The following is an 18,421-nucleotide window of genomic DNA, read 5'->3' on the forward strand; positions in this document are numbered from 1 at the left end:
CCTTCTTGATTTAAGAATTTTTAGATATTTTGACTGGAACAAGGCAAAAAATCTAATTTAGAAAAGCATTTTTTGCAGCGTGTTTTTAAAGTACAATGATTTCCTATATGTCAAAAGATCAATGGATTTTCAATCAATTAACGATTTGAGATATTTGGAAGAAATGATTGGTAACCCATAAGGATGTAACAGTATTTTCAACACTGCAAAAAAAAATTTGTCTTACTTTTTTTGTCTTTTTTCTAGCCCAGATGTCTGAAAATTCTTAAATCAAGAAGGATTTTCTAAACAAGTAAAAATTATTGTCTTGCTTTCAGAATAAACAAGTCAAAATTAAGTGAGTTTTTGCTTAGGACAAGCAAAATAATCTGCCAATGGGGTAAGCAAAAAAATCTTATTTCAAACAGAAAACAAGATCATTTTTCTTACCCCATTGGAAGATTATTTTGATTGTTTCAAGCAAAACCGCACTTACTTTTGATTTGTTTGTTTTTTAAACAAGACAATAATTTTTACTTGTCTAGAAAATTCTTCTTGATTTAAGAATTTTTAGTTATTTTGGCTGGAAACAAGATGAAAAATCTAAGTAAGAAAATTGCTTTTCTTACTTGTTTTTGTCTTTTTTCCAGCCCAGATGTCTAAAAATTCTTAAATCAGGAAGGATTTTCTACACAAGTCAAAACTATTGTCTTGTTTTCAGAATAAACAAGTCAAAATTAAGTGAGTTTTTGGCTTGAAACAATCAAAATAATCTGCCAATGGAGTAAGCAAAATAATCTTGTTTTCTGTTTGAAATAAGATTATTTTGCTTACCGCACTGGCAGATTTTTTTGCTTTTTCTAAGCAAAAACTAATTTCATTTGGACTTCACTTTTTCTGAAAACAAGACAATAATTTTTACTCATCTAGAAAATCCTTCTTGATTTAGGAATTTTTAGACATCTTGGCTGGAAACAAGACAAAAAAAATCTAAGAAAATATATAGCGATAGGTTTTCCGGGGAAAATTTTGTTTTTAAAATATATTTAAACTACTTATTTTAACATAAAAGGTCTTTAAAGTTGTGTTTTGGACTGTTATGCTTGCAGTAGGTTTCAAACAAATTAAAACCAAAGGCGCAGTATGGCTTAAACCCTTCGTCACATCTGTTTTCGAAGCTCATGCATTGTTGAGGCGATCAGCTCATGATCTGGTGTTTTCCGCACCTCAGAACGGCTCTGTTCACAGTGAATGAATGCAGTAAACTCGTTTATTGCATGTACTGTGAGTTTAACATGCGTTTGGGAGTGCAACGGTCACTCGATATGCTTTATTTATCGCATTGTGAGATTTTGATATCGTTACATCCCTAGTAACCCAACAGCCACTGCTAGCCTTTGACTTCCATTGTAGTAGGTCAATAGCTACCGAAAAAAAAAAGTACTATGGAAGTCAATGGCTTTCGGCAACAGTTTGGTTACCAGCATTCTTTAAAATGTCTTCTTTTGTATTCAACAGAAGAAAGTAAGTCATACAGGTTTGTAATAACATGAAGGTGAGTAAATGATGGCAGGATTTTAATTGTCTGTGTGAATACAAATTCTGTCAGCATTTACTCATACTAATGTTGTTGAAAACCTCTCTCACTTTCTTTGTTTTTTTTAACCTAAAAGTAACATTTTTTGTCTATATAATGACATTTGTTGTGTCCAAAACAACATTGGATCTCTTTTGGCTTTCATTTGAGGAAAAGGTCATTTTCTTGGTTCGCAACCAACATACAGCCTTCATCTCATATGAGCCTTCAATAAACAGTCCTGTAGTCCAGCCCTCTCAGCGAACACACACTCACACACAGAGTGTTGTCTTATCTGAGAGCCCCACAGTCATCTCTGCATGGCCTGATCTTATCTACTTTCACCAGGCTGCTTGGCCTTTCATCAGACAACCAGATGTTGGCTGTCTCCAGATCTGTCTCTGTGTGTGTGTGTGTGTGTGTGTGTGTGTAAGGGTTGTTTATGCTTCATCTAACAACTGAAGAAGCAAGCCAGTTGTAAACATGCTCATTTTTGTTTTTGCTATTATAAAATGAATGAAAAGAAAATTGGCAAAACGGATGTCGCTTTTTGTTCCAAAAGAAAAAAGTGTGTGTGTGTGTGTGTGTGTGTTTGTTTTATTCATCAAGGAAACATAAAATGTATCAAAAATTACAGTAAAGACATAATGGTTACAAAAGATTTCTATTTCAAATAAATGCTATTCTTATGAACTTTCTATTCATGAAATAATCATGAAAAAGTATGTATCATTATTACTACAGAAATATGAATTGGCCCAACTGTTTTCAACATTAATAATAAGTTTTTGTTCAAGTGTTTGGTCATTATTATGTATTTATTGACAAATAAAATCCAAAAGCTTCAAATTAAAAATAATAATTATATATATATATATATATATATATATATATATATATATATATATATATATATATATATATATATATACATACATTATATGTACGGTATATAACGGTTTTCTATTTGAATATATTTTAAATTGAAATTTATTCCTGTGATACAAAGCTGAATTATTCAGAATCATTACTCCAGTCTTCAGTCGCATGATCCTTGAGAAATCATTCTAATATTCTGATTTATTATCAATATTGAAAACAGTTGTGCTGCTTAATTTTTTTTTTTTTTTTTTTGGAACCTGTGGTACTTTTTCAGAATTCTTTGATCAAGAAAAGGTTAAAAAGAACAACATTTATTTAAAATAGAAAGGTTTTCTAACAACATGCACTAATGTTCAAAAGTTTGGGGTCAGTACATTTTTATTCTTTCTTTTTTTTTTTTTAAGCAATACTGCTTTTATACACCAAGGATGTGTCAAAAATTAATTAATAAAAAAAAGTTATGGCATAGATTTACATTGTTCGAAAAGATTTAGATTTTGAATAAATGCTGTTCTTTTTAACTTGTTAGTCATTAAAGAATGCTAAAAAAAAAAAAAAAATCACAGGTTCGAGAAAAATTTTGGCAGCACAACTGTTTCCAACATTGATAATTCTAATAATAAATCAGCATATTAGAATGATTTCTGAATGAGCATGTGACACTTTAGACAGGAGTAACAGCTGATGAAATTGCAGCTTTGCATCACAGGAATAAATGACATTTTATTATTTTAAATTGTAATAACATTTTGCAATATTACTCTTTTTTTCTGTATTTTTGATCAAATAAATGTAGCCTTAATACTAAACATTAGAAATCTTACTGTGATCCCAAACTTTTGAGCTGCAGTGTAAATATTAAAGTGCCAGATTTTCCATGAAATAGTCACTTTTTGCATCCCACTGTTTGCTATAGAACAGAATGTGACACTTACTGTGTGCATTCAAATGACTCTTTATTATGCATCAAAACCTCTCAAGTATGGATAATTTGCAGCATGGTTGATGAATTTTGCCAGTGTCAATATGTGGAGTGATCTGAATCCATCTCTATAATATTGTCCTCTGTTAAGTGTATATATCTGTTGATCGTTCCTCAGCTGGAGACAGAGGAGAACACCAGTCTAAAGATCATGGACGCTTTAGTGGGTCACCTGCATCAGATCCAGATCAGAGCTCAGGACGCCCTGATCAACCACAGCCAGTGGAGTGAATGGAGTCACGTGGTAGAGGCCCGGCCGTGGATCGGTAAGTCAACACAAACACAGTGCTATTTTAGTATGATTTATAAGTTTGTTTCCTCATGAGGGTCAAAAGGTGTCCCCAAAAGGTCAAAATTGTGGATCCAAAAAAATTCGTTCTCATAATGTAGGGAATACTAGGCACACACAAGTAACTCACACATATCAACCTGGTCTCACGACCGAGACTTGAAATACGTACCACCATGTACATTTCATGACATATTTGATGTGAAATGTCAACTAGGTGGCGCTAAAAGGATGTTCAGTTATTTTTCCAGAAACAGATGAAGGTACATATGGTACGTTTTATTTGACGTTGGTTTTGTAGGTGTCATTGCAGTTCTGACTTAAAGTGTCCATTGAGTGGAGCTATAACTCTAATGCTCCGTGACGTTTGAAAATAACCTACCATCTGCACTACACCTAAACCTAGCCGATAATATGAAGAAAAGGGAATGTGATGTAAAAACGCGATTGCAAGCATGCCGTTTTAGCTTGTTTTTCGATCTGTCATCTTTCAGCTCTTTCATCGTGAGTCGTGTTTTTCACGGGATTTGTACCCAGGGATTCCACATCCTAAGTCCAATTCCAATTGTTATGTCTGGAAAGTGAAACATATGGTAGAGGTCAACCAATATTGGATTTTACCGATACCGATAGCTAGGTTGTACCACACTGGCCGATACGATTAATCAGCTGATAGTTTTTAAAATGGATACCGAATGGAAACTAAAATAGTGGTCTACTATTTGAAAAAGGGAACTGAACCATATGTTGTAAAAGAATAAATGTATTAACTAACATAATAGTTCATTAATGTTAGCAAGAGCAACTTAAACATTTAAAAATATCAGTAGATGTTGACTAATGCTCCTTAACATTTTAAAATAATCTATCATCTGCACTACAGCTAAACCTACCCGATAGTGTGAACAAAAGCGAATGTGACGTAAAAGTTCAATTGTAAGCATGCCGTTTTAGCTTGTTTTTCAATCTGTCATCTTTCAGCTCTTTCATCGTGACTCGTGTTTTTCAGGTTATTTGTACCCAGGGATTCTGCATCCTAAGTCCAATTTTGTGCCAGCTGAGCAACTGATCAAGCTTGTTTTGTCTGAAAAGTGAAACATATGGTAGAGGTCAACCGATATTTGATTTTTCCGATACCGATAGCTAGGTTGTACCACACTGGCCGATACCGATTAATCAGCCGATAGTTTTTAAAATGGACACTGAATGGAAACTAAAATAGTGGTCTACTATTTGAAAAAGGGGACTAAACCATATGTTGTAAAAGAATTAACAAATTAATATTTATTATATATTGAGCATTAAAGTTAGTTCATAGTTCATTAATATTAGCAAAAGCAACTTAAGCATTTGAAAATATCAGTAGATGTTAAAAAATAACTCACTAGCAAGGAACAATACTTCTATTCTACAGATCTATCAATCTTAGTTAATGCTACAAATGGACTCTTATTGTGAAGTGTTAACATTTCATATCAACAGCCGAGCCAAAGATGGCCATCTTTAAACATCTACACAAAGGCGATAGTGTTGAAATGACATTATATGGATATTGTATGTTTACTCTCAGGTTTTAACTGCTTCTATTCTAGAACATTTGATGAATATCTAATCAAAAACTATTTTAGTCACACACCGGGCAAAAGCGCAGCTGATATGAGATCTCCAGGAGTTATCACTCACACACACACACACACACACACACACACCCACACGGGACGTGTCGCATTCAGTTCAAACGGCGGTCTAGAACTGTTTATTTAATCACCAAACAGACATAAGTTTACTTCAAGATAGGGCTGCGCGATTATGGCAAAAATCGTAATCACGATTATTTTGGTCAATATTGTAATCACGATTATTTAACACGATTATGACTGGGTCCAAAACTTTATATTAGTGATTAATTTAAAGATAGCAATACAACAGAAAAAGATACAAATGAAAAAATATATATACTGAATACTTTATGCAAGTCTAAAGTAGTAAAACAGCCTACTACAGAAATCGAATGTAATTATTTAAATGTGAAATAAAGCAGCGTCTTCACTGTAAAAATTAAACATGCTTTGTTTCTTATTAAAACTTAAAAAGTCCTTAATTCAAGAGCAGTGAGTGATTTTTTTCTCTTTGTATTTTTACGTTTTTATTAATATTAAGCACAGAGACGGCAGAAGGAATATTATTTAATGCCGGTTTAAGAGCCACACGGATCCAATGTACTGTTACACACGTATTTTCATTCTCAACTGTTTATGATCATTTAAGACATAACGGACAAGGGTTTACACGAATAATCACCAAGCGCCTCATTTTGAAATATTTTTGCGTGCATTTGACCGTTTAGACGCACACCTTGAGTTAAAATATAACCTTACATGTCTGTGTTCTGCTCCATCTCTGAGCGCAACCACAGAACAGCACAAGTTTTCTTTCGCACTTCTAAAAACATTAATCAAACGAACATTAATAAATCAAGCACGTCCCGTTTTATGAAAGTCATGTTACATGATTTTGCTGATTTGCATGTGAAATTACGCTTTTACGGAGGGGCAAAAGTGCACAACTGGAAAGGGGGCGGAATAGGGTGCAATAATCGTTCATCTCGATTACTGTATTTTCATGATCGTTTGAAGCCGAAATCGAAATCGAAACTAAATTTCGATTAATTGCACAGCCCTACTTCAAAGTTGATCAAAAAGAGGCATAGATGAGAAAACAAAACGTTTTGCTAAAAAGATACACAATACACACAATCTTCCAGCCCAACAATTAACATCAACATCAATTTGGTACAGATATGATTTATTTAATGTAAAACTATGATAAAAAACTTTTAATTTTAATCATTTATTAGCTATAGTTTAGTAAATGTTGAAATTGACATTTACCAAGGTGTATATTGTTAGTTCAAAAAGTTATGTTAACCAATGAAGTTAACTAATATGAACAAATAGATCCTTATTGTAAAATTTAAAAATTTCTACTTGAATATTTACATTTTTTAAATTTCAATATTTCTACTTTTAAAATATTTTAATATATTTTATCACACCACAAGGCCAGTTAAAAATGAATCTGTATGCTAGTTAATTGTTTAAAACAGAGGCTTTCACAAATAAATGAATATAAATGTATAAATCGCAACCTTTTTTGAGAGAGAAAGAGAGAGATGCTTTAGTATACTATAAATTACCCATCATCCATCAAATCCTTCAGATAACTAATGCAATAATAGCGTAAATCAAATTGTGCACTGCTATCATGATCCTTCAGGATATTGGACTGTGCTCCATGCCAGATATCTGCTGAATCTAATAAAGGAAGATAATCTTATTTAGATGTTGGCAACTCATGTTCAGAAAAGTTTTTTTTATGTTGAACACAATTCACTACAATGGAGCTGTACATTAAAAAAGTAGCAGAAGAATAATGTTTTGTCCTCGCTGGTTGTCATACAGTAAAAGTGCTTGCTGTCCACTGCATGAAAGTAAAAGAAATAATGAGCTTTGGATCGTCAAGGGGAAAACTGCTGAGGAAAACATGCTCTGACATGACTTTTTGAGGAAAAAATGGTCATGAATAATTCAGAAGCAGTGTAAATCTATGTGTAATTGTATTTGTTTTGTAATTTTAGAGCCTTGGGAAGAGCCGACAGAGGAAACGTTGGATTTTAGCTTTCCATTTTTCAACTTGTCATTTCCAGTGAGGACGACAGACAAGTCTCCAGGTATTTGCTTGATATTTCATATACTCTGCAAGTTGAAAGAATTCAAAGAATTTAGTTAAAACTGCAAAGTGTTGTCTTTGTTTGACAGTTTATCTTTTCACTCGTAGTAACTGAGGTTTTGGCAGGGATTGTTAGACGCATTCACAGATTAAACACAAAGCGTCAGATGCTTTTGAGATCGTAGCCAGAGTTTTTTTTTTTTTTTTTTTTTTTTTTCACCCCCTAAGCGTTATCCGGATGGTTTGGGCTTATTTTTGTGTTTTGTTTATTTGTTTTGTGTTGTATTGTTTTTTTTGTTGTTGTTGTTGTTGTTCTTTTTTTTTGTGCTGCTTTGTTTGTGTTTTGTTTTGCTATTGTATTGTTTTTTGTTTTGATTATTTGTGTAGTTTTGTCTGAGATTGTTTTGTGTTGTATTATTTGTGTTTTGTTTTGTTTTGTATTGTATTGTTTTTGTGTGTTTTGTTTTTGTTGTTCTTTGTATTTTGTTTTGTGTTGTATTGTTTTGGTTATTGTTTTGTTTTATTTGTTTTTGTATTATTTGTGTTTTTGTTTTGTATTGTTTTTTGTGTGTTGTTTTATGCCAATTTGTGACCCTGGACCACAAAACCAGTCATAAGGTTAAATTTTACAAAACTGAGATGTATGCATCATATGAAAGCTCAATAAATAAGCTTTCTATTGCTGTATGGTTTGTTATGATAGGACGATATTTGGCCGAGATACAACTATTTGAAAATCTGGAATCTGAGGGTGCAAAAAAATCAAAATACTGAGAAAATCACCTTTAAAGTTCTCCAAATTAAGTTCTTAACAATGCATATTACTAATCAAAAATTACATTTGGATATGTTTGCAGTAGGAATTTTACAAAAATTCTTCATGGAACATGATCTTTACTTAATTGCCTAATGATTTTTGGCATAAAAGAAAAATCAATAATTTTGACCCATACTATGTATTTTTGGCTATTACTACAAATATACCCCAGCGACTTAAGACTGGTTTTGTGGTCCAGGGTCACATTTGTGTTTTTTTAATTGTTTTGTTTTGATTATTTGTGTTTCATTTTGTGTTGTGTTTTTATTGTTTTGTCTATTTGTGTTTTGTTTTGTAATTGTATTGTTTTTTATTATTTGTGTCATTTTGTTTGAGATTGTTTTGTTATATTTTTTGTATTTCTGTTTTGTTTTGTATAGTTTTTTGTGTTTTATGTCTATTTGTGTTTTTTTAATTGATTTGTTTTTTGTTTTGATTATTTGTGTTGTTTTGTTTGCAAATGTTTTGTGTTTTATTTTTTGTATAGTATTTTGTATTTTTTGTTTTTGTGTTTTGTATTGTTTTTTGTGTGTTGTTTTATGTCTATTTGTGTTTTTTTAATTGTTTTGATTTGTTTTGATTATTTGTGTTTCATTTTGGGTTGTGTTTTTGTTGTTTGTCTATTTGTGTTGTGTTTTTGTTGTTCCTTGTATTTTGTTTGTGTTGTTGTATTTTGTTTATTTGTGTTTTGTTTAGTATTGTTTTGGTTATTGTTTTGAATATTTGTGTTTTATTTTTTGTATTGTATTTTGTATTTTTTTTTTTGTTTGTTTGTTTTTTTTGTTAACAACTGTTTATTGAATTTTCTTCAAATAACAGTAATATAAAGCAAAAATCAAGCGTGCAAATTAAGAACCCACCCCACCCCACCCCTGGTAGACTTTAAACAAGACAAAACAAAACAGACAACAACAACCACCCCAAAAAAAAAAAAAAAATACGATTTTAGAAAGGATGACACAACATTAAAAGCTGACTGCCAAAAATGTACAGTTTTGACATTAGATCCATGTATACGAGAAGTTGAGAGTTCCATTGATATAATGTCCAACAAATACACCGTCCAGGGTCGTCTGTCAATTGTGTGAGGAGGACTCCAATGGTTGACTAGCAATTTTTTTGCTGCTGTGAGAGCAGATAACAGTAAACATCTTTGTTGGCCAGATAAAGTAAGGTCCCAGAAATCATTCATGAAAAAGTGCCGTGGAAATATCTCAATGCCCAGCAAATATGATAGATCCTGTGAAAGTTGAGACCAAAAAAGTGAGAGAGAGGGGCATTCCCAAAAAAAATGCAAAAATGTCCCTAAAGATCCTTGTGAACAGAGATTACACTTAGGAGAAGACGACAGATTCATATAAAAACGTTTCATTGGAGTCAAGTAAACCCTATGAAGCAATTTCCAATGAATCATTTGGTGATTAGGGTTTTTCGAAGACAATTTAAACATAACCCATACCTGATCTGAAAATAAAACATTCACATCATCATTAAGATCTTTGGCCCAAACAGTTGTAGTGTTTTGTTTTTGTTTTGATTATTTGTGTTTCATTTTGTGTTGTGTTTTTGTTGTTTAGTCTATTTGTGTTTTGTTTTTGTTGTTCCTTGTATTTTGTTTTGTGGTGTTTTGTTTGTGTTGTTGTTTATTTGTGTTTTGTTTTGTAATTGTATTGTTTTTTTTATTATTTGTGTCATTTTGTTTGAGATTGTTTTGTGTTATTTTTTTGTACTATTTCTGTTTTGTTTTGTATTGTTTTTTGTTTTATGTCTATTTGTGTGTTATAAAATTGTTTTGTTTTTTGTTTTGATTATTTGTTTCATGTTTTTGTTGTTTTGTCTATTTGTGTTTTGTTTTGCTGTTTCGTTTGTATTGTATTTTGTATTTTTTTGTGTTTTTGTTTTGTATTGTTTTTTGTGTGTTGTTTTATGTCTGTTTGTGTTTTTTATTTGTTTTGTTTTGATTATTTGTGTTTCATTTTGTGTTGTGTTTTTGTTGTTTTGTCTATTTGTGTTTTGTTTTGTAATTGTATTGTTTTTTTATTATTTGTGTCATTTTGTTTGAGTTTGTTTTGTGTTATATTTTTTGCATTGTATTTTGAATGATTTGTGTTTTTTATTGTTTTTGTGTGTTTTATGTCTGTGTTTTTTATAAATTGTTTTGTTTTTTTTGTTTTGATTATTTGTGTTTTTGTTGTTTTATCTATTTGTGTTTTGTCTTTGTTCCTTGTATTTTGTTTTGTTTTGTGGTGTTTTGTTTGTATTGTTGTATTTTGTTTTGTTTATTTGTGTTATGTTTTGTTTTGTTGTATTGTTTTTTATTATTATTTGTGTCATTTTGTTTGAGATTGTTTTGTGATGTATTTTTTGTATTATGTTTTGTTTTGTATTGTTTTTGTTGCTTTGTCTATTTGTGTTTTGTTTTTGTTGTTCCTTGTATTTAGTTTTTAGTGTTTTGTGTTGTTTTCGTGTGTTTTTTCTTCTGTGTTGTGTTGTTTTGGTTATTGTTTTGATTATTTGTGTCAGCTTGTCATTTCCAGTGAAGACGACAGACAAGTCTCCAGGTATTTGCTTGATATTTCATACTCCGCAAGTTGAAAGAATTCAAAGAATTTAGTTAAAACTGCAAAGTGTTGTCTTTGTTTGACAGTTTATCTTTTCACTCGTAGTAACTGAGGTTTTGGCAGGGATTGTTAGACACATTAACAGATTAAACACAAAGCGTCAGATGCTTTTGAGATCGTAGCCAGGGTTTTTTTTCACCCCCTCAGTGTTATCCAGATGGTTTGGGCTTGTTTGTGGTGGGAGGAGTTTTCCCCATCATCTGGCTCTGACCAATCAAAGCGTGCCAGTCTTCCCTAATGCAGTCATGTGGCAGACCAGCATGAGTCAGTCTGCTCTTCATTAGCTAACTGTTTCCAGGCCATTTATTTATAACCACTCATCTAGCATGTGAACACGCCGTACAATTGCAAGAGCCATATTTATCAGCTCAAGACTGGAATGAAGTTTGTGTGTTTGACTCATAAGTACTCAAACAAAGACTTTTTTTTTCTTCTTCTTTTTCTTTTAATCAGTGTGTCGAGGTATATTATGTAATGATCTAATCACCAAAACATCAAAAGTTGTTAAGTTTTATGAAGTGGCCAGCCTTTACCTGGACTAACTGGAGCGTAAAAGCTTTTGCTCACACAGGAATGTCTTTTTTTTTTTTTTTTTTTTTTTTTTAGCACTAAATGCTAACAATGGCAAAAATGAGGATGTTTGTGATTGTAGATGTAACAATTTTTAGGCAAACCAAGAATTTTAATAGTTTTTGTGTTTTGTGTTGTCTTGTGTATTTAATTTTGTTTCCTTTCTTCTTTTTTTGTTTTAGTATTTTGTTTTGTTGCTTTTGTGTATTGTTATGATTTGTGTCGTATTTTATTGTATTTGTGTTTTGTATATTCACGTTTTGTGTTGCTTTTGTTTATTTCTGTTCTGTTTGTGTTGTTAATTTGTGTTTTTAGTGTTTTGTGCTGTTTTGCTTTGGTGTATGTCTTTTTTGTTTATTTGTGTTATGATTTGCGTTTATGTATTGCATTTTTTTCATATTTTGTTTAATTGTGTTGTATTGTTTTTTAGTTGTTTATTTTTTTGTTTTGATTATTTGTTGTTTTGTTTAAGATTGTTTTGCATTTTATTTTTTGTCTTGTATTGTTTTTTTAAATTGATTATTTGTTTTGTTGTTTTGTATTGTTTTTATTATTTGTTTTTCCTCCTTGTTGTGTTGTATTGTTTTTGAGTTGTTTATTTGTGTTTTGTGCTGTGTTGTTTGTGTTTTGTTGTTATTGTATTGTTTTTTAGTTTCGATTATTTTTGTTTTGTTTGACAGTTTTTTGCTGTATTTTTTGCATTTTATTTTGTATTATTTGTGTTTTGTTTTGTGTTGTTTTTTGTTGTTTTGTCTATTTGTTGTTTCTTGTATTTTGTTTTTGTTTTCTTTATTTTTGTTTTGTCTGTTGTTGTATTTTGTTTTCTTTATGTCTGTTTTTTATTTTGTTATGATTATTTGTGTTTTGTTTTGCGTCATGTTTTTTGTTGTTTTGTCTATTTGTTGTTTCTTGTATTTTGTTTTTGTTTTCTTTATTTTTGTTTTGTCTGTTGTTGTATTTTGTTTTCTTTATTTGTGTTTTGTTTATTTTTGTTGTTTTGTGTTCATTTGTGTTTTGTGCTGTTTTGCTTTGTTATTGTATGTCTTTTTTGTTTCTTTGTGTTATGATTTGCATTTTTGTATTGTATTGTTTTTGTATTTTGCTTATTTGTTTTTTTTTTGTTTTGTGTTGTATTGATTTTGAGTTATTTATTTGTGTTTTGTGCTGTTTTGTTATTGTATTGTTTTTTGTTTTGATTATTTGCGTTGTTTTGTTTAAGATTGTTTTTACTTTTATTTTTTGTTTTGTATTGTTTTGTTTTATTTTTTTGATTTTGTTTTGTGTAGTTTTTTTTGTACTGTGTTTTTTATTATTTGTTTTTTGTGTTTTGATTTTGTTTTGTGTTCTATTGTTTATTTGTGTTTTGTGCTGTTTTGTTTTGTTTGTGTTTTGTTATTGGATTGTTTTTTGTTTTGATTATTTGTGTTGTGTTGTTTTTTGTTTTGTTTTTTGTCTATTTGTGTTTTTTTTTGTATTGTGTTTTTGTTTGTGTTGTTGTATTTTGTTTTTGTTTTGTGGGTTTTGTTTTGGTTATTGTGTTTCTTGTTTTGTGTTGTTTATTATTTAGTTTTGTTGTGCTTTTTGTGTTTTGCTTTTGTTTTTGTTGTGTTTTTTGTTTTGCTTTTGTTTTGGTTATTGTTTTAATTATTTGTGTTTTGTGTGTTTGTTTTGGTCATTGTTTTGATTATTTGTATTTTTTGTTGTGATTTTTGTGCTGTTGTATTACTTTTTGTTTGTTTTGACTTTTATTTGATTTGTTGTGTTTCATGTTTTGTGTTGTTTTATGTCTATTTGTGTTTTTTTTTTGCGTTGTTTTGTATACGTTGTATTTAGTTTTGTTGTATTGTTTTGGTTTTTGTTTCTATGTTTTTATTATTTGTTTTTGTTGTGTTTTGCTTTTGTTTTGTTTGTGTTTTTTGTTTTGCTTTTGTTTTGTATGTGTTTTGATTATTTGTGTTTTATTTTGTTTTGTTTATTTGTGTTTTGTTTTGGTTATTTTTTTGATTATTTGTATTTTTGTTGCGTTTTTTGTGCTGTTGTATTGATTTTTGTTTGATTTGTTGTGTTTCATGTTTTGTGTTTTATGTCTATTTGTTTTTTTTTGCGTTGTTTTGTATGCGTTGTATTTTATTTTGTTATATTGTTTTGGTTTTTGTTTTGATGTTTTTATTATTTGTTTTTGTTGTGTTTTGCTTTTGTGTTGTGTTTTTTGTTAGTTTTTGTTTTGATTATTTGTTTTTGTTGTGTTTTTTGCTTTACTTTTGTTTTTTTGTGTTTTTGTTTTGGTTGTGTTGTGTTTATTTTGTTTTTTGGGGGTGTTTTTTTGTTTGTTTATTTGTTTTACGTTGTTTTGTACCTTTATGTGTGTGCTGTGCGCACTCTCTGTTGTGTGTTTAATTTAGTTTCTTTTTGTGTTTTGTTTTTGCCTTAGATTCATCATTACAGAGTGGAAGCCTCGGATTGGTGATTTTGCTGGGTCTGTTCGCAATGGTCATGGTGGCTGTGTTATTAACTATCATCGCACTTCTATGGTAAAAACTGTGCTTTATTTACATTCATCTATATTTCATAACCAAATCCATACAAACAGACATGGGACAATCTGTTGTCTGATCTCTTAATTGTTCCCATCATAGGGTCAGACAAAGAAAACAGGACAATGTGAAGAAACAAGAACTGACTTCCATGGTGAAGATGAAGTCCATACCGATCTAAAGTAAGCTGGCGCAGACATGCGACTCCATTCTTTCATTCCCTCCGTCTGCTGTTTTGGCGATTGGCCCATCTTGGTTTAAACAGTCTGAGAATGCGTGCTAAACGATCCATTTATGGCTACTATGTTGATACTTTGAATATACCATTGGTTGGCTGTCCTCTGTTTTTACTGCATAGAAAACGCTCACTTCAAAAAAAACAGCAAAAATGCAGTAAACAAACCAACTAGACTACAAGACTTTTCCTCAGCCATGCTGACTGGAAACCATCAAAAGGCCAAACACACTGCAAAGTTTGAGAGTGAGAACAGCATTTAAATGTGGGCGTGACTCTCCTGAATTATTGTTTCGGGTGTGTATGGAATATAATAGTCACTCCTGATGCCTGACATAAGCAGTGTTTTGGCATCTTGCGGCTATGAACAAGTAACAGCTTAATCCGATAATCCTGAGTAAGTAATATTAGCGACTTGAGATGCTTTGTTTGTAAACCATCGTCAACAGGCCAATGTGTTTATGTTGTTGTCGGGTCGCTGCTTTTAAATAGCACACACTCTCTGTGCTTTAGTTTAATGTGGTTTGCAGAAAGACCGCAGCACTGGTGCAAAAAACGTCTGTGGAGGCAGTCATTTGCAAACGAGTCGAGACAAATACCTCTGTTTCTGTTTTTTTTTTTTAGCTTCCCACTGCAGACAAGCTGTTTAAAAGAAAGCACCTATTTTAAATGAACATGAATAATTTAACACACATTGATTTAAATATTGATTTGTGTCATGTTAATGCCGATAGTTCACATTATCAAAGTAAAAGCATTGTAGAAATGGACCTTTGTGTTTGTTGTGTTAGTAATGTTTAGTTTAGCTTAGTTATTGACATGGAATTGAATTTCTGTTTGTTTAAGGTAGTATGTTTCCAAGGGGGTGGAGCTTAGTGATTGACAGGAACTGGATTTCTGTTTGTTTAAGGTAGTAATGTTTCCAAGGGGGCGGAGCTTAGTGATTGACAGGAACTGGATTTCTGCTTGTTTAAAGTAGTAATGTTTCCAAGGGGGCAGAGCTTAGTGATTGACAGGAACTGGATTTCTGCTTGTTTAAAGTAGTAATGTTTCCAAGGGGGCGGAGCTTAGTGATTGACAGGAACTGGATTTCTGCTTGTTTAAAGTAGTAATGTTTCCAAGGGGGCAGAGCTTAGTGATAGACATGGAACTGGATTTCTGTTTAATGTAGTAATATTTCCAAGAGGGTGGAGCTTAGTGATTGACATGGAACTGAATTTACATAGAAATGGTTTTATCTATGATTCACAAATGGGTTTTGCTGGTGTTTTATGAATGAGGTTGTATGTGAGTACATATGCTCTTGAGAGAGGAGTGATAATCATATTTAGCTGAAGTGTTTGGTTAGTTTTTTGGAAATAAAAAAACATCCATATGCCATTATTGATTAGAAAAAAAGTGTGCTTTTTAGTACATGCTTCATTTACAGTAATAGTTAGCTCATAGTCTACTTTTATATGAGCTTTGAATGTTGTAAATTAGTCTAGCAAAAAAACTGAAGTCATAGACAGCATCTGCTCACTTTGCGTCTTTAGATCTGAATTTATGACTCAAGTGGGAAAACGTGAAGATGTAAACACAATGATTTATATGAGAAACGCCTGCTCTATATTAGCCTGTAATCTTCCTAACTCTCCCACATGATGTAATAATTATTAGCTGATTGAAAATGATCATTGTTATTGTTTACTCACTCTCATGTCATTCCAAATATGTATGCTGTTATTTATTTAGCGTACAATTATTATTATACTCATAGTCATTCTGAATATGAATAACTGTTGTTATTTATTTATTTATTTATTTTAAGTAAAAATAAAACAGCATTCAAGTTTCAAAAGACATGAGGGTGGATAAATAATTATAAAATTAGTATTTTTGCAAGAATTGTTCCCATTTTATTTTATTTTATTTTATTCGTTTGTATGATTTATTTATTTATTTAAAAGACATGAGGTGTATTAATAATTATAAAATTAGTATTTTTGGAATAAGTGTTCACATTTTAATTTTTTTAATTTTTATTCATATTTATTTATTTTAAGTAAAAATATAACAGCATTCTTGTTTCAAAAGACATGAAGGTGGATAAATAATTATAAAATTAGCATTTTTGCAAGAATTGTTCTAATTATTTTTTATTTTATTCTATTCATTTTTATGATTTATTTATTTATTCAAAAGACATGAGGGTGGATTAATAATTATAAAATTAGTATTTTTGGAAGAATTGTTCAAATTTTTATTTAATTTATTATTATTATTATTATTATTATTATTATTATTATTATTATTAATTTATTTATTTTAAGTAAAAATATAACCGCATTCTTGTTTCAAAAGACATGAGGGTGGATAAATAATTATAAAATTAGTATTTTTTGCAAAAATTGTTGTAATTGTAATATTTTTATTTTATTTTATTCATTTATTTTATTAATTGTTCATGTTTTTTTTTACATTTAAACTAAATTTTTAGGGCAAAATAAAATATGTTCAAAGCAAATACAAAATATACAATCAAATACACTACTGTTAAAAAGTTTGGGGTCAGTAAGATTTTTTGTTTTTTTACATTTTAGTTATAATGTGTAAAAATGTGAAATATTATTACAATTTAAAATAATTGATTTCTATTTTAATATATTGTAAAATGTAATTTATTTCTGTGATGCAAAGCTGAATTTTCAGCATCGTTACTGTAGTGTATAGCATATTTATTTATTCAAATTATTTGTAGATATTTCACATTGTGTTTTGTTACAGAATTGCTGCTCTAAAGCCGTTTAACTTTGTTGTTTATTAACTCTAGATTTGAGAAGTTGGCAGTCTCCAGTTCGGCCCTCATAGGGCATCAGTATAGGGAATCACCACCACTGACAGACTCCATTACCCACAATCCACCTCTTCTCTCGGCCTCTCAGAGGACGGACTCTCAGTCCCGTGAACTGTGAACATGTACAGTCTCCAATGTAGCACAATGCAACCGAAAAACACAAGGATATCCTTCCACCTGTACTTTTCAATGCACCAGGCATATTCCAGAACAGCGAAAAAAACATATTTTTGTATTGCTCATTCTTCCCGATATTCCCCTCACTCCACTGGACTCCTGACACATGCGATGCTGTAAAAGGCTCATGCGCACTATTTGGGGCATTATGGAGAAAGTGGCGTTTCACTCCTCAATCACTCAACTGGCGAAAAAGACAGTCTGTAACCTTTAGACAGCTGCTAACGTTGGAAGACAAAAAGTTGGCTGTCTTGGCGTTCCAGCAATGGACGGCGGTCTTTCTCCGGAGAGACAAAGACTGCTTTGTCTTTCTTCCTGCGAGATTTCTTCTCAGAAAACGCCGCTCATAACAGGTGGACACATCTGCAGTTGATTGGTTTCCAACCAGATGTGGCATCTAAAGCATCAAGTTCTCGGCAATAAACTCCCATAAAGTGCATTTCATGTCTTGACAGTAAACGTCAGCATCGGATACAAACGGGCAACTTTCGGTGAGCTGGTGTTCGACAAAACAGGACCTTCAATGCAATAAATGCGTTTCATTTCTTTGACTCTTTTGGCATTTTGTCCGCATTGAATGGAGACATGAATGTAAATCAGTCTTACGGTGTCATATATATACATTTGTAAGGTGATTAAAGCTGATTGTTTCTTTGTTGAAGCTAATAGATATTCACGATATTAAATTCTATCGAAGCTCATCTATAAAATGATATTGTTATACATTTATGCAGTTATATTGTATAATACAGCGTACTGCTCTGTTGTACATTGCTCTCCAGTGACATAAAGCTCAATGCATGCGTTTTTTGTTAGACTTTTTAAATATATGATTTTATTGAATTATACGGTTTTAGTATGCGTATCTTTCCTATAGGTACAAACAAACAAAAATAAGGAATGGTGTCCAAATGAAGATAAAGTGGTTATAGTCTGGAATATGGATATGGAAGCTTGTTTTTTATCCGTGGGATAAAAGAATGAAAACGGTAATTGTGACTCTGGATATTTTCACAGTTCTGTTTATATCTTACAATCATACCTGCTCAGAATTTCTCTCGATTCTTATTTATTTGTTTTAAATATATATATATATTTTTTTTTAAGTATTCCACAATACTTTTTTTCACAATTCTGACTTTTTTTTTTCTATAATTCTGAGTTGACATCTTTACAATTCTGTGTAATTTTAAG

The 18,421-nt window shown here is 31.0% G+C and overlaps 1 protein-coding gene across 1 annotated transcript in view; it reads left to right on the top strand.

Moving 5' to 3' along the window:
• il11ra (interleukin 11 receptor subunit alpha) overlaps window positions 1-18,075 on the top strand; it is a 66,987-nt gene extending 48,912 nt beyond the window's left edge. Inside the window, exons 8-12 of the mRNA XM_073829992.1 lie at window positions 3,538-3,685; window positions 7,346-7,438; window positions 13,877-13,976; window positions 14,082-14,161; window positions 17,027-18,075. Of these exons, the coding sequence (XP_073686093.1) occupies window positions 3,538-3,685; window positions 7,346-7,438; window positions 13,877-13,976; window positions 14,082-14,160 (420 nt within the window). The 3' untranslated portion in view covers window position 14,161; window positions 17,027-18,075. The remainder of the gene's footprint in view (window positions 1-3,537; window positions 3,686-7,345; window positions 7,439-13,876; window positions 13,977-14,081; window positions 14,162-17,026) is intronic.
• The last annotated feature ends 346 nt before the right edge of the window (window positions 18,076-18,421 follow it).

The sequence above is a fragment of the Garra rufa genome, chromosome 23, assembly GCF_049309525.1.
Source record: "Garra rufa chromosome 23, GarRuf1.0, whole genome shotgun sequence".
Lineage (NCBI taxonomy): Eukaryota > Metazoa > Chordata > Actinopteri > Cypriniformes > Cyprinidae > Garra > Garra rufa.